The sequence below is a fragment of the Lutjanus erythropterus genome, chromosome 12 (assembly GCF_056507025.1).
Source record: "Lutjanus erythropterus isolate fLutEry1 chromosome 12, fLutEry1.hap2, whole genome shotgun sequence".
NCBI lineage: Eukaryota > Metazoa > Chordata > Actinopteri > Lutjaniformes > Lutjanidae > Lutjanus > Lutjanus erythropterus.
The window spans coordinates 26,538,964-26,555,467 of NC_139328.1; the positions used below are offsets into that span (position 1 = coordinate 26,538,964).

The following is a 16,504-nucleotide window of genomic DNA, read 5'->3' on the forward strand; positions in this document are numbered from 1 at the left end:
AATAAAAAGTGATTTTGTCTTTAGATGTGCTCTGCCTCAGGCTGAAAATTAAGGACCATAATCCTGTTTGAAATATAAATGGTGTACTGATTAATCCCATTGCACATTAACTCCTCACCACACTGGGTTTTGATTTTCAATGGTGGAAGAAGTATTCAGTTCCTTTACTTAGCAACACAACAATTCAAGAAATATAAATAGAAACCCCTGCATTCAAAATGCTTTCTAAAAAAAAAAAAAAAAGTAGGATTATAACAAATGTATTTAAATTATCAAAGCCCATAATGATTAATCCATTATTTATCATTAAGCTGCCCTTCCAGTGAGAATTTTAAAATAACATAACAACGCTTCTCATAATAGGATTTTGTCATGATAGCATAATCTTTGCCATGTCAACTTTATGTCTTGTGAGCTGAAAATGACTTAAGTAATTCCACATGTATCTCTTCTAAGCTTCACTTCATGATGAAAAAGACAAAAAATTTGCACTCCTCCTTTAAGGGGGGACATCCCTCCTACTGTAATGCATCAGCTCTTGGGCAGCTCACATATTTCCTTGTTCCCTCTCACTGAAATGCATGTGTTAAGACAAATCTAACTAGAGTGTTATACAGCAAGAGCTGAACAAATGAACCAGAACAAAGGGAACAGAGTTTTGTTCTGCATCAGAGCACAGACTTTTGTTTGTGTTATGAGACAGTGAAGCTTTCACATTAGTTGCCACGAGGTGAAATGGCACAGAGAGGAGTTCAGCCAGACCAAGAGACATTTTGCTGTTCAATCTGTCCCCGTGGACACAGCTACTGCATGAACTGTATTAAAACCCACTGGGATGAAGAGGATGGAAAGAAAATCTACAACTGCCCTTTCTAAAACCAGACCAATTCACTCAGCCTCTCTATGCTGGACTTTTTTATGTGAAATCAAATTGAATCAAACACAATAAACACACTTCTGTTGTTATCTGAAGGGAACAAAAAAGCAACATTAAAATCTGAAGTGACCAGAGTTTTTAAATGAGAAATGAGCTCTATTGTAACCAAGTGTTGACCACTCCTGTCCCTGGAATGACTCAGCACTTAATAACCTCTCACTATCCTTGCTGCTCTCAAACACATGTTGTTCTTGCATTTCCGTGTTCCCTCCTCTTCATATCTACAGTTTGAAGACGGGTGTAACCAACATGTAGTGAAGTGCGAGAGCTGACCAGCGCCATTCACTGACACACACATGTTGTTTAGGTCAGAGCTAGTCGAACTAGTTTCGTTTTGAAGTAAGTGAAACTCAGACAGTTGTTGCCACTGACAGGAGAAATGGCGCAGAAAGGAGTTCAGCTGGACCGGGAAACCTTCTCTTGTTTGATCTGTCTGGATCTACTGAAGGATCCAGTGACTATTCCTTGTGGACACAGCTACTGCATGAACTGTATTAAAACCCACTGGGATGGAAATCATAAGAAGAAAATCTACAGCTGCCCTCAGTGTAGGCAGACCTTCACATGGAGGCCTGTCCTGGTGAAAAGCACCATGTTAGCAGTTTTAGTGGAGGAACTGAAGAAGACTGGACTCCAAGCTGCTCCTGCTGATCACTGCTATGCTGGACCTGAAGATGTGGCCTGTGATGTCTGTATTGAGAGAAAACTGAAAGCTCTCAAGTCCTGTCTGGTCTGTCTGGCCTCTTACTGTGAGAAACACCTCCAGCCTCATCATGAAGCAGCTCCATTAAGAAAACACAAGCTGGTGAACCCCTCCAAGAGGCTCCAGGAGAACATCTGCTCTCGTCATGATGAGGTGATGAAGATGTTCTGCCGTACTGATCAGCAGTGTATCTGTTATCTCTGCTCTGTGGATGAACATAAAGGCCACGACACAGTTTCCGCTGCAGCAGAAAGGACTAAGAGGCAGAGAGAGTTCGAGGTGAGTCGACAAAAAATCCAGCAGAGAATCAAGAACAGAGAGAAAGATGTGAAGACGCTTCAACAGGAGGTGGAGGCTATCAATCAATCTGCTGATAAAGCAGTGGAGGACAGTGAGAAGATCTTCAAGTTGATTCGTCTCATTCAGACAAAAAGCTCTGATATAAAGCAGCAGGTCAGATCCCAGCAGGAAACTGAAGTGAGTCGAGTCAAAGAGCTTCAGGAGAAGCTGGAGCAGGAGACCACTGAGCTGAGGAGGAAAGACGCTGAGCTGAAGTATCTCTTACACACAGAAGATCACAACGAGTTTCTGCATAACTACCCCTCACTGTCACGATTCAGTAAATCTACAGACTCATCCAGCATCCATATCCGTCCTCTGAGATACTTTGACGATGTGACAGCAGCTGTGTCAGAAGTCAGAGACAAACTACAGGACATCCTGAGTGAGAAATGGACAAAGATGTCACTGGCAGCAACTGCGGTGGATGTTTTGCTGTCAAAAGCAGAGCCCAAGACCAGAGCTGGGTTCTTAAAATATTCATGTAATATCACACTGGATCCAAACACAGCACATACACAGGTGTTATTATTTAAACGGAACAAAAAGGCAACTTTAATGGATCAACAGCGCTCTTATTCTAGTCACCCAGATAGATTCACTGAATGTTGCCAGGTCCTGAGTAGGGAGAGTTTGACTGGACGTTGTTACTGGGAGGTGGAGTGGAGAGGGACAGGACTTTTTGTAGCAGTAGCATACAAGAATATCAGCAGAGCAGGGAACTGGAATGACTGTGGGTTTGGATGGAATGACAAATCTTGGGCATTAGACTGTTACAAAAATGGTTATAAATTTTGGTACAACAATGTCCAAACTCGTCTCTCAGGTCGTCCGTCCTCCAGAGTAGGAGTGTACCTGGATCACAGTGCAGGAGTTCTGTCCTTCTACAGCGTCTCTGAAACCATGACTCTCCTCCACAGAGTCCAGACCACATTCACTCAGCCTCTTTATGCTGGGATTTTGTTTTACTGGTCTTATGGAAGTACTGCTGAGTTCTGTAAACTTTAGTAGACAGAGGTCATTTAAGAGACAGTGGGTTAAATTTTGTGTTGTGCGAATTCTCACATTTCTTTTGTCTTCATGTTTGTTGCTGAGAGCTGATTTTTGTGGCATTTCTTCACTGCACAGAGATCACCTGTCAATCAAACATAATGGGTGGTACTTTGACCTCTTCTCTTTTGTTGTTCTTTGGGTGGCATTCCTTCCTGTGTTTATTTAGCCATGTTAATCATGAACCTCTCCATGCTCTATTTCATGAACATTTGTACTGATATTGTTACGTTGTTCTCACAATTTCTCCATTTCTTCCTGCACTGAACATCACAGCAGGTGAAGAACTGAAATATGAAAAACTGATGCACAACACAAGAGGGCACCATCATTCTGCTAACCAGGGATGCAGATGAGGTTTAAGCCCCTCAGCTCAGTTTGCCTGCATTTGTAGACCATGATTTTCATCTGATTGGGAACTTTGTAATTGTGTCATACATCTTGGTCAGTGGTTTCAAAATTATTTGAGTCAAAAGATAATATCTTTTTAAATTAAAAAACAAAACAAAACGAACCAGATATTATTAATTTTTCTGGTGGTAATTGTACTTATGGCTATTAATTGTCCTTTGTTCTACTTGCTACTGTGTTTGGGTTGTGTCCAAACTGAATATATATACATATACATATACATATATATATATATATATATATATATATATGAGCTGATGTTTAGAAATATTAATGTTTCTGATTCACCAGGGATGGGGCTCTGTACTGTACGTGGTGCATGTGATCTGTGTGTAATATTTTCTTCTCACATAAATATATTACAATACATTACATAGTATACATATTAATAGTTGTTTTGGCTGTTTTCAGTTTGAATAAATATGCCTCCGTACTATAACTGCATGGCTTTAATGCAATGATTCCGGCATACACCCCTTTTTGAAGCCAACAAAAGTTTGAGTCCTCCTACCCTAAAATTTTCAATCAATCATTAACAATAATTGATAGTAACTATCAGGTCCAATAATTTATCCACTGATGCTGCCTGTCACAGCTTCCTTGGTCTTCATCAGTATTAGTCAATAAATATCAGTTATAATAATATCAGACTGACAGATTAGGTCAAAGCAATTCATCTGAATTCTTTGGCAAAACGCTCTATAAAACTGAAAAAATAAAAGTATGTTTGTTTTTTAGTGCACTAAAGAATTATTTCCTGGATGTAAACATGTATATCTATACATGTCAATAAGTGTGCAGATCATTTTATTTTATTTTGTTTTTATCCTATTCTACTCTGAATGTAATTACCTGAATATTATATTGTATTTGTGTGTAGCAGGAAGGAACTACAAGTCTTATATCCTTGTACAACTTTTGTTGTGTAATGAAAATAAATGACCTTGATACCTTGATATACTGTTTTGTTGTATTTTATGACATTATTGGAGTTTCAATGCTTTTACAGCAGTGATCAGTGTATCTGTCTGTTGTAACTAATAACAAAAGCTTGATTATATTGATACAAGACAACTTGAAAACTGAGAAGCCATCTCCAAACTGACTCTAAGAGGAGTTTATCTCCTAAAATCTGTAGTGACCAGTGGTTTTAAATGAGGAATGACTTCTATTGTAAACGAGTGTTAAGCACATATCTCTCTCAAACCGCTCCTCCTCCTGTGATGAATCAGAGGTTGATAATCCCTCCTTCTTGTTGTTTTTCAAACACAGCGAGCGTCACTCTGTTCTTGTATTTCCATGTTCCCTCCCCTTCAGATCTACAGTTGGGAGGTGGGTGAAACCAACATGTGGTGAAGTGCGAGAGCTGACTGACCCCTTTCACTGCAGAGACACATGTTGTTAAGATCAGAGTTCAAACAACTTTGAGTTCTAAGAAAGTGAAACTCAGACACTTCACTGAAGTGAAATGGCGCAGAAAGGAGTTCAGCTGGACCGAGAAACCTTCTCTTGTTCGATCTGTCTGGATCTACTGAAGGATCCGGTGACTGTTCCCTGTGGACACAACTACTGCATGAACTGTATTAAAGACTACTGGGATGAAGAGGATGAGGAAAAAATCCACAGCTGCCCTCAGTGTAGGCAGACCTTCACACCGAGGCCTGTCCTGGTGAAAAATACCTTGTTAACGGATCTCGTGGAGGAGCTGAAGAAGACTGGACCCCAAGCTGCTCCTGTTGATCACTGCTATGCTGGACCTGAAGATGTGGCCTGTGATGTCTGTACTGGGAGAAAACTGAAAGCTCTCAAGTCCTGTCTGGTCTGTCTGGCCTCTTACTGTGAGAAACACCTCCAGCCTCATCATGAAGCAGCTCCTTTAAGAAAACACAAGCTGGTGAACCCCTCCAAGAAGCTCCAGGAGAACATCTGCTCTCGTCATGATGAGGTGATGAAGATGTTCTGCCGTACTGATCAGCAGTGTATCTGTTATCTCTGCTCTGTGGATGAACATAAAGGCCACGACACAGTCTCAGCTGCAGCAGAAAGGACTGAGAGGCAGAGAGAGCTCGAGGTGAGTCGACAAAAAATCCAGCAGAGAATCAAGAACAGAGAGAAATATGTGAAGACGCTTCAACAGGAGGTGGAGGCTATCAATCAATCTGCTGATAAAGCAGTGGAGGACAGTGAGAAGATCTTCAATGAATTGATTCGTCTCATCCAGAAAAGAAGTTCTGATATAAAGCAGCAGGTCAGATCCCAGCAGAGAAGTGAAGTGAGTCAAGTCAAAGAGCTTCAGGAGAAGCTGGAGCAGGAGATCATTGAGCTGAGGAGGAAAGACGCTGAGCTGAAGTATCTCTTACACACCGAGGATCACAACGAGTTTCTGCATAACTACCCCTCACTGTCACGATTCAGTGAATCTACAGACTCATCCAGCATCCATATCCGTCCTCTGAGGTACTTTGACGATGTGACAGCAGCTGTGTCAGAAGTCAGAGACAAACTCCAGGACATTCTGAGTGAGAAATGGACAAAGATGTCACTGACAACAACTGCGGTGGATGTTTTGCTGTCAAAAGCAAAGCCTAAGACCAGAGCTGGGTTCTTAAAATATTCACGTAATATCACACTGGATCCAAACACAGCACAAAAATATCTGAACTTATCGGAGAAGAACAGAAGAGCAACTGTAACGAAAGAAGAACAATTTTATTCTAGTCACCCAGACAGATTCAGTACTTGGTGTCAGGTCCTGAGTAGAGAGAGTCTGACTGGTCGTTGTTACTGGGAGGTGGAGTTCAGCGGTGGAGTAGTTTATGTAGCAGTCGCATACAAGAGTATCAGCAGAGCAGGGAGCTCAAATGAATGCATATTTGGATGGAATGACAAATCTTGGGCATTTGATTGTGACAAAAGCTGTTATAATTTTTGGTACAACAATATCAGGACTGTTGTCCTAGGTCGTCCGTCCTCCAGAGTAGGAGTGTACCTGGATCACAGTGCAGGTGTTCTGTCTTTCTACAGGGTCTCTGAAACCATGACTCTCCTCCACAGAGTCCAGACCACATTCACTCAGCCTCTCTATGCTGGACTGTTGCTTGATTTCTCTCTAGGAAACACTGCTGAGTTCTGCAAACTCAAATAGACCGAAGTCATTCAGGGGACAGAACAAATATGTGATTCCATTCTTTGACATATTTTGTCTTCATGTTATCTGCTGAGAGGTGATTGTTGTGGCATTAGATCACTGAACCTGAATCAAACATAATCAGAATCGGTTTATTCACCAAATGTACAATGTAATAATGTAAGTGCACAGGAATTTGACTTGGTGATGTAGGGCAAAGGGACAAGAAAGATAAAAAGTTTAAAGTCGCCTCACAGCAAGAAGTTTCTGAGTTTGAATCCTCCAGCCAGCTGTGGGCTGGGGGATTCGGACACATGCAGGCTCTCTTCATGTCCGCATGGGTTAAACCCACAGTCCAAATACATGCAGCATAATATGTTAATTGATAACTCTAAATTTTCTGTGTGTGAATGTCAGTGTGAGTGGTTGTCTGTCTGTATGTGTCAGTGGGTGAACGTGTTTGTGGTGGTTTACGTTTTCTCATTTATTGTTCTGTAACTGTTTGAGTTTCTTTAGGTGGAGTTTCCTTCTGCGTCTGTTTTGCAATCACTTCTCATGATGATTTTTGAGTTTCTGAACTGACATTTCTCTGCATGAGAATGTTAACCTCTCTTTGATCTGAATGTTTCTTGAATATTTGTATCTATGTATCTGTATGTTGTGTTTCTCTTCCATTGCATCAGCATTGAGAGAGAACTTTCCTTTGTCATAGACATTTTGTTCTCACCACTTTATACATTTGTAAAGAACTCACTTACATTTACACTTATTTGCTTGGCAGACCAAACGTTGTTGTCAAGATCAACATACAAGTGATTCACTATACCATATTATAAAACTGTAATTATCATGTCAATAATAATACTAATGAGATCATTATATTATTTTATATAGCTGAGAATTTGGTCAAATACATTTATTGTGTAGCTTGAATCTGTATATGAAATACTTTAACAGACTTTAGTGATGTGTGAACAAGCTAGAGGTTTACATATTGAATAAAGATTTTTTGTTTTCAAGAATGAACAGAAAGTTTTGTCCTGGTCTTCATTCCACAGTATCACACAGCATGGATGGAGTAAATGTGAAACAAATATGAGAGTATAACTGAGGCAATTTTTCTCCTGAAACACCAAAAAGTGCAGTGTTCATGTTTAGAGCAGGACATTTGTCAGTCAGTCTCTATCCTTTCCCCACCCAAACAGCTTTGTCACAGAGAAATGAGCTTGAGTTTTCTATCACTTGTTGCTTTTTACAACCAAGATTTTGTTTGTGAGCTTAGTTAATGAACAGGATTTATTGCATAGCCTTAAATTCTGGATAATAATCATAACTTTTTTGGTCAGGTTTGAATATTTTTGTTATACTGATTTTCAGACTGATGAAATTTCAGACTGAGGCTGTCATGTTGATCCACTGTTTATCTCTGTCACCTCACAGCCAAACCATCCTAGGTTACAAAGTTTGAAGCCAGACTTCATTTAAAATTCGTGTGACTCATTTTGTCCACATAAGAGTGACATAAGACATAAGAGTGTCTGGTAATGGTGCAGATGTCTCTTTTATCTTTCACTTAGTGTGATAAATCAAACAAGACTACACAGAAGACAAAAGATATTTGACACGTTAAAATTTCAAATAGCTTCACTTAACCTATGATAAAACAGAAAAAGAAACATTTACAGTGTGTATATTTACGTATATACTTATGGTGGAGAGAACAAGCAGCTGAGCTCCAAGAAGGTTTTTAATGGAGGGCTGTCATACAGGGCCCAGCTGTTGGCGTTGTTTCAGATGACCATCATACCCTCCTCCATTGTGCAAAAATGAGTAGTTAACAGGCAGACAGGGTGGAGAGAGTCGTCACATGTTCTGAGCTGTTTGCCACTTTACATACAGGTTTAAAAGGTTGAGTATGTGGACTATAAAGACTGAATGAGAGCCTGTTAACAAGCTTTTGTGCTTGGAAGTGTGAAATGAATATTCAGCAGAACCGGCTGTTGATGGAGATTGTGCTTTTGTTGTTTTTGCATCTTTATTTTAGGACAGTTTCCTGCTAAGAAAACCTAAAACCTCCAATAACACTTTTACCATCACCTTTAAAGCCTTTTTGTATTCACATGAAGAAGCCCTCCTAGAGGGAAAATAAAAAAAATGTTGTATATATTGTCTCTATTTTTGATATTTCCTCTTGCTAATATCATTTCTAGTTTTTATAGTTAGTTTCTGCTTTTTTTCTACATTTCTAAATTTCCTATTGTTTATATTGATTTTTTTTTATATTCTGTTTTCTTATTGATGCCCTTTCTATCCACTTTGCTGCTGCAAATTTGGGACTAATTAAGGATTATCTTAAAAATAACATTACAACCCTTATGTTTGGACTGCTTATTTTTGCAGTCTCAGCTTCAACTGTTGTGAACTGAAAGTGACTGACATAACTTCATTTGCAGCACAATAATGTCAGATTTTGTTCTAATCTTTAATGTGTGATGAAAAACTTACACTGCCCCTTTAAAAGAAACTCCTTCCTGCTTGAATGCATTAAACACTGATAACTCCTCCCCACTGGGAAGCTCCACTCTGAGCACATTTCCTGGTTCTCTCCCCCTCACTGATATGCATGTGTAAAGACGGGAGTAACCAACATGTGCTACAGCAAGAGCTGAGGAGCCCAGTTCAATGAAGATTCGCAAATGAACAAAGGACAAAGTTTTGTTTTGAATCAGCATAAACTTTTGTTTCAGCTCTAAGAAAGTGAAAGTCAGACATTCACTGCCACGAGGTGAAATGGAGCAGAAAGGAGGTCAGCTGGACCAGGAAACCTCTTGTTCGATCTGTCTGGATCTACTGAAGGATGCAGTGACTATTCCCTGTGGACACAGCTACTGCAGCAATTGTATTAAAACCCACTGGGATGAAGGGCATTGTATCTGTTATCTCTGCTCTGTGGATGGACGCAAAGCCCACGACACAGTCTCAGCTACAGCAGAAAGGACTGAGAGGCAGAGAGAGCTCGAGGTGAGTCGACAAAAAATCCAGCAGAGAATCCAGGACAGAGAGAAAGATGTGAAGATGCTTCAACAGGAGGTGGAGGCTATCAATCAATCTGCTGATAAAGCAGTGGAGGACAGTGAGAAGATCTTCAATGAGCTGATTCGTCTCATTCAGACAAAAAGCTCTGATATAAAGCAGCAGGTCAGATCCCACCAAAAAAATGAAGTGAGTCGTGTCAAAGAGCTTCAGGAGAAGCTGGAGCAGGAGATCACTGAGCTGAAGAGGAAAGACACTGAGCTGGGGCAGGTCTTGTGCACGGAGGATGACACCCTGTTTCTCAAAAATTATCTCCCATTTCCACAACTCAGTGAATATACAGAGGTACCCAGCCCCAAAATCCAGTACTTTGAGGATGTCATGTTGGCTATTTCAGAAGTGAGAGATAAACTACAGGACATTCTGGGTGAGAAATGGGCAAACACCTCACTGACGGAGATGGAAATTGATGTTTTTGACTCAAATCTGCAACCAGAACCCAAGACCAGAGCTGAATTCTTACAATATTCACATCAAATCACACTGGATCCGAACACGGTGAACACACAGGTGTTATTGTCCGACGGAAACAGACAAGCAACATTAATGAGAGAAGAACAGTCTTATTCCAGTCACACAGACAGATTCATCAGATGGCGTCAGGTCCTGAGCGGACAAAGTCTGACTGGACGTTGTTACTGGGAGGTGGAGTGGAGCAAGAAAAGAGTTGTAATAGCAGTTGCATACAAGAATATCAGCAGAGCAGGGTCCATGAATGAGTGTACATTTGGATTCAACAACAAGTCTTGGGCTTTAGAGTGTAACACCAACAGTAGTTATAAATTCATACATAACTGCATCAAAACTCGCATCTCAGGTCCTCATTCCTCCAGAGTGGGAGTGTACCTGGATCACAGTGCAGGTATTCTGTCCTTCTACAGCGTCTCTGAAACCATGACTCTCCTCCACAGAGTCCAGACCACATTCACTCAGCCTCTCTATGCTGGACTTTGGTTTAGTGGTTATAATGGAGCCACTGCTGAGTTCTGTGAGCTGAAATAGATGACAGATATTAAGGAAGGAAGCTGGGAGTTGTTGGTTTTTGTTTTGTTTTTTTCCGGTTTTATTCTTTCCCCAATCAGATGATATGAAATACAAAAGTTACTATAAGAGCTTCCAGAATAAGCAGATATGAAAGCTTTCATGTGCTGGATACATAGATTAGTCACTGCAGGAGATGAACTGAACTGAACTGAACTCACACTCCAGTTTGTCTGTTCAGAGCAGTGTGCTTTTGTTTTCAGGATAACGACTTAACTTTACTTTACAGAGCCTATTTAATATATAGTCTGTGGTTCCAACTTCCGATTTGGACTGGAGTACTCATTTTTGGACGCACAGTTCCAGACTTCATTTAAAATTCTTGTGACTCATTTTGTCCACATAAGAGTGACATAAGACATAAGAGTGTCTGGTAATAGTGCGGATGTCTCTTTTACCTTTCATTGGGTGTGATAAATCAAACAAGACTACACAGAAGATAAGAGATATTTGACACGTTAAAATTTCAAATACCTTCACTTAACTTATGATAAAACAGAAAAAGAAACATTTACAGTGTGTATATTTACGTATATACTTATGGTGGAGAGAACAAGCAGCTGAGCTCCAAGAAGGTTTTTAATGGAGGGCTGTCATACAGGGCCCAGCTGTTGGCGTTGTTTCAGATGACCATCACACCCTCCTCCATTGTGCAAAAATGAGTAGTTAACAGGCAGACAGGGTGGAGAGAGTCGTCACATGTTCTGAGCTGTTTGCCACTTTACATACAGGTTTAAAAGGTTGAGTATGTGGACTATAAAGACTGAATGAGAGCCTGTTAACAAGCTTTTGTGCTTGGAAGTGTGAAATGAATATTCAGCAGAACCGGCTGTTGATGGAGATTGTGCTTTTGTTGTTTTTGCATCTTTATTTTAGGACAGTTTCCTGCAAAGAAAACCTAAAACCTCCAATAACACTTTTACCATCACCTTTAAAGCACTATATAAACTTGGTTTATGACATGCTATAATAATGTTGCATTTATTTAGAAACAAATTAATAAACATTTACATCTGCTAACAACCACATTATGTGGACTACTGGTTATAAATTCTAAATATTGGTGGTCATAGGAAGAGAATAAGTATAGTCTTATTACATCAATTTATTTTCAAGCTTTTTCTTAATTTTATAGCTTTGTAAATTGTTGTTTGCACAGTTTGTGTCCTTATAAAACTGTCTGTCTCTTTTACTCACTCTTTCTCATGCAAAGCACACTGTAACAAGTTTTGAAAAGTACTATGTAAAGATAGTTTCCTTGCTTGCTTGTAACAATCAGGTACAATGTTTGAATTCACATGAAGAAGCCATCCTAGAGGGAAAATAAAAAAAATGTTGTATATATTGTCTCTATTTTTGATATTTCCTCTTGCTTATATCATTTCTAGTTTTTATAGTTAGTTTCTGCTTTTTTTCTTCATTTCTAAATTTCCCATTGTTTAATGTGATATAATGGCCAGTAAGCTACACTGTCATCTTTGAAGTGTTATTTATTTTTATTTTTATTTTTTGGTAAACACGTGCAGGATGCCACAAGTGAACAGGAGTGGAAAGAAGGAAAAATACTTTTCTACTGTCTTATTTGAGTAATTGCCTTTTTAAAATGTATCCTTACTATATTTTGACATAATTGATTTAAAACTGGAATAATTTTGACATTTGAAATTTACTTTGTCTTTTCTTCACTATCATAATTTACATTAGATTACATTAGATTCAACTTTATGGTAGTTGTGTTATTCAGTGCAGGTTCAAAGCCAGTGAAATGCAGTCAGAATCTAAGATGGCTGTTGCTACAGCAGAAATGGTGATGATGCTAAATCATGTTCAGTTACTGACAATGGAGAAAGCAGTTTAAATGCATCAACTGTGCCACAAGGTGCAAATGTTAGGCTAAGCGAGCGAGTTGAAATGAAGAGCAAACAAAATTAGCATTTGGCAATGAATAGTGCAATTCACTAATTTTTGTAGAGTTAAACTAGGTCTTAAAGTAAAGTAGTTTTACAACTCAACTGGAAAGAATATAAAATTGTGACAACTCCAAATTTAAATCAGGGTTACTCATGAACTAGTGGTTAACAAGCAGTTAGTTCCTCATTCATTCCTCACTTATTTTTTCATTAACTAATCATTTTTGCGCAGTTGTTTCAGTGTGTGACCTGACAGTGTAGCTCTGATATCTCAGGATGTTGGCTTTCTTCTAACATAACCACTAATGGTGTTTATATTTAGCATTTAACCCTCCAGACCCCAGCAGAACTCTGGGATGTTGCTGCACTTCACTGAGAATCCTCACTTAAATGAAAATTTACCCAAACAAACAGCTCTATCTCCGAAACAGAAAGAAAGTGACAATCACAAGCAGTTTTCATTTGGAAAAAAAAAAAAAGAACAGCTGAATTTCCTCTTTAATTTGATACCAAATGTGGCACAAGAAGCTTTCTAGACCGAGTTTGATTCAGCATATTTCAAAAAACACCAGACAAAACAACAAGTAGCACCAACACCTTGTCCTGACACACCTTGTGCCAGATAACCAGCTACATAAGGTAATACTGTGAACACCCTTCAAACTCAACCCACCACCCAGTTTCTCATCAGATCCACACCAATGTAGTCGCTGACTGTTTTTTCTCATTTTGAACTTTGAATGGCGAGTTTGCCAAAAGGTGAGGAATTTACATAAAGTGTTCAAAGTCCTGGGTTGTACATTTTTATCCTTGTTAGTCAAGTTGCAGCAGTATGACCACATGTTGTTGGCGATATAATGGATAAGATAAGTTTTCACTAACCAGCAAACACATAAACCTGGCGCTGAATTTCTACAAGACAGCACAAAATTATTTACTCATCAAATCAGTGTAGCAAACACAATATTCACAGTAATGCTGACAAGAATGGCCACTGCTGTTGAAACAAAATCCACCCGCAGTTGGACATGTCCAAGCGTCTTTAAGAGTAAGGTAATGCGCCAAGAGGCGGAGTGATCTGCACACGTCTGAATGTTGAAAAAAGCAGTGCCACACAGTGGCAGAGGAAGCAGATCCTTCACCGATCTCTTTGCTTAAAGGAAAACTAATAAACAAAAAGACCATTCATGTGTAAAATGTTGGTATTATAATGCCTTAGGAAAAGAGGCATGATATTCACAATCACTTTCTATTATTAGGGCAAAAGTAGATGCCAAATCTGATCATTTTGGCAGCACTTAGTTTAGTTTATGATGAAACGTGATAATTTATAAGATCTTACAGTGTTGTACATACAACAACCATTTTTAATTTGTTAATAACACTATTGCCTACATTTAGGCCTACTTAAAAAAAATTCCCCATGAATTGTGGTGGAGTAGGCTAAAAGCAGAAAGTGACAAACACATAACACACTGAAAAAAAGGGAGGATATAAATGTAACACTATCAAATCTATGATGTTAACAGAGTGGAGTCACGTGATCTCTTTCAAATGCGAGGTGCCTGTCACACACTGCGAGGTCTGCCATTTTATGCACTGAACTTTAATGTAAGAATGAAGTTTAAAAAGTTGGGTGAGTTAGCTACAGTCTTTTCAGTTTTCAGATCATTGTAGAAATAAAAATAAAATAAACCAGAGGCTTTTTGTGAGGATATTTTTAGAAAGTGGCTTTATACTAGAGAGAGATATGTCAATGTCACAATGTAACATTACAATGGTCTTAAGGCCTTTCTGCCCACATTTGAGTAAGATATTGTCAATCTGCATAGAGGAGCACATTGAAGTGTAAAACATGTCTTTACAAGACACTCAGGTGATCTGATCACAAATGAGCCAATGAAAGCAAACACATGCAAATGAAACACAAAACAAAATGGTGCAAATTTGGAGTAAAGATGTTAATGATTAACCATTAATCAATTACTTGACATTAAAAATTTAACCAATTACAAATGTATGCATTGATATTTAATCAATAGTCATGGCAGAAAAGAAATGACAAAAAATAAATGCATAAATTAATCAGACCTTGCATCATTTTGATCTTTTCGTGGACTTCTAAGTAACAGTGTCTAGCTAGCAAACAGCATTCTGTCAGGGCTACTTAACCTTGAGACAGTTCTTGCAACTGCCGAAAAAATATAAAAACAGACCCATACAACAACATTTTTCAACATAAACAAGTCATGGACACAGGATAGTTCCAAATACAAATGTACATATTTATTGAAAGTGATTGATTTTCATTCATTCATTCATTTTCTGTAACCGCATATTCCGTAAGGGTCGCGGTTTGCTGGAGCCTATCCCAGCTGACATTGGGCAGGGTTCACCCTGAGGGGTGTACTACGAAGCGAGATTAATGGGTTAGCGAGCTGTGTTGAGTCTAAAGCCAGGATTTTCAGTGTCACGAAGGTGGCTCTCTTTTTACCTGGCTAGATCACCATGGTAACTTATGCTTAACTCATAACCTGGTCGGGAGCAGGTTATGTTCAGAGTTTATGATTAAACTGTCTGTTCTTTAACTAATTATTGTTCTAACAAGGTTGTTTATGAGCGATATAGCTTTTAAACTGAGGAAAGACATTTAAAATGAAAACTTGCTGAGCTGTATGTTCGTAATATCACCGAACGAATCCATATAATGTAAAAATGTAACAGCGGCACAAACTGAATGCATCACGCTGTCATGGTCATTTTCCCCGTTTGCTCCAGATCATATCAACACTTTAAATTGACATGGTATATAATCCACACAGTAAAATAATGATGGAGCAACTACAGACACTTTGAATACTTTATCTGTTTTGTCTTGATGATATTGCAGCTCGGATCACTGATTAGAAAATTCATCATTTATCACAGACAATCTTAAATCAGTTACACTCATTTTACGTTGGTTTGGTCAAAAACTTCAGTGATCTCCACGTCTCTGTCATCATAGGACAGTGTCAGACAGACTTCATCATGTTTAAATTTGCTGTATGGAGTTTTATTGTTTAAAGTGCAGTTTTCATGTTAGAAAAAACGGCAGCATTAAGACTGCATTTAGTCGATCAGTAATTTTCTAACAGCATTCTTCTTCTCCTGCTTTATTTGCAGCAACATTGTTGCTTTTTGCTGTAACGTATTTTGTATATTTTCCACAGCTCATAATTATAACAACTTGATGATTTTGACTTAAGTCGCGATCGCTTCATTTCATGTGGAAGAAGAGCCAAATGATGCAACAAACGCCCCTTTTATGTGAGCGTGCACAAAGCCTTAAGATGAGAACCTGGATTAACAAAGCAAGTTGATAACTACCATCGTGATACCTGTTATCTCTGATTGTGGTTTTAGGCTTTGTCGATCCAGATCATGCAAAGAAAGCCTGGCTGTTTTGAGCTTGCTTCGTAGTATACCCCTCTGGACAAGTCGCCAATTCATCGCATCACACCTATGGGCAATTTAGTGTCACCAATTAACCTAGCATGCATGTCTTTGGACTGTGGGAGGAAGCCGGAGCACCCGGAGAGAACCCACGCAGACACGGGGAGAACATGCAAACTCCGCACAGAAAGGCCCCAGGACCTTCTTGCTGTGAGGCGGCAGTGCTAACCACTGCACCACCGTGCTGCCCATGAAATATAGATAAATAGCATTAGCAAAGAGCATATGCTTTTTGCGTTGACATCTTCATGATCCGTCCATCTGCGCTGCTCTGCGTTGACTTCCTGATGAGCCGTCGATCTGCGCCGCTCTACGTTGACATCTTGATGATCTGTTGATCTGCGCTGCTCTGCGTAGACTTCCTGATGATCCGTCCATGCTGCTCTGCGTTGACTTCG

General features: G+C 39.3%; 3 protein-coding genes across 3 annotated transcripts; all 3 read left to right on the plus strand.

Moving 5' to 3' along the window:
• The first annotated feature begins 1,187 nt into the window (after window positions 1-1,187).
• On the plus strand, window positions 1,188-3,005 carry LOC146318077 (tripartite motif-containing protein 16-like). Its single transcript, XM_084731528.1, is given in 1 exon segment — window positions 1,188-3,005. A coding segment is annotated over 1 exon segment (1,689 nt). The 5' UTR covers window positions 1,188-1,316.
• Window positions 3,006-4,903: 1,898 nt separating this feature from the next.
• Window positions 4,904-7,008, plus strand: LOC146318078 (tripartite motif-containing protein 16-like). The gene has a single exon (XM_084731529.1). It carries the CDS (start codon window positions 4,909-4,911, stop codon window positions 6,583-6,585), a length of 1,677 nt encoding a protein of 558 aa, XP_084587655.1. The 5' UTR covers window positions 4,904-4,908; the 3' UTR covers window positions 6,586-7,008.
• A 2,349-nt stretch (window positions 7,009-9,357) lies between these two features.
• LOC146318079 (tripartite motif-containing protein 16-like) lies at window positions 9,358-10,848 on the plus strand. Its single transcript, XM_084731530.1, has one exon. The coding sequence runs from the start codon at window positions 9,358-9,360 to the stop codon at window positions 10,660-10,662; it is 1,305 nt and encodes a 434-aa protein (XP_084587656.1). The 3' UTR covers window positions 10,663-10,848.
• Window positions 10,849-16,504: the final 5,656 nt, after the last annotated feature.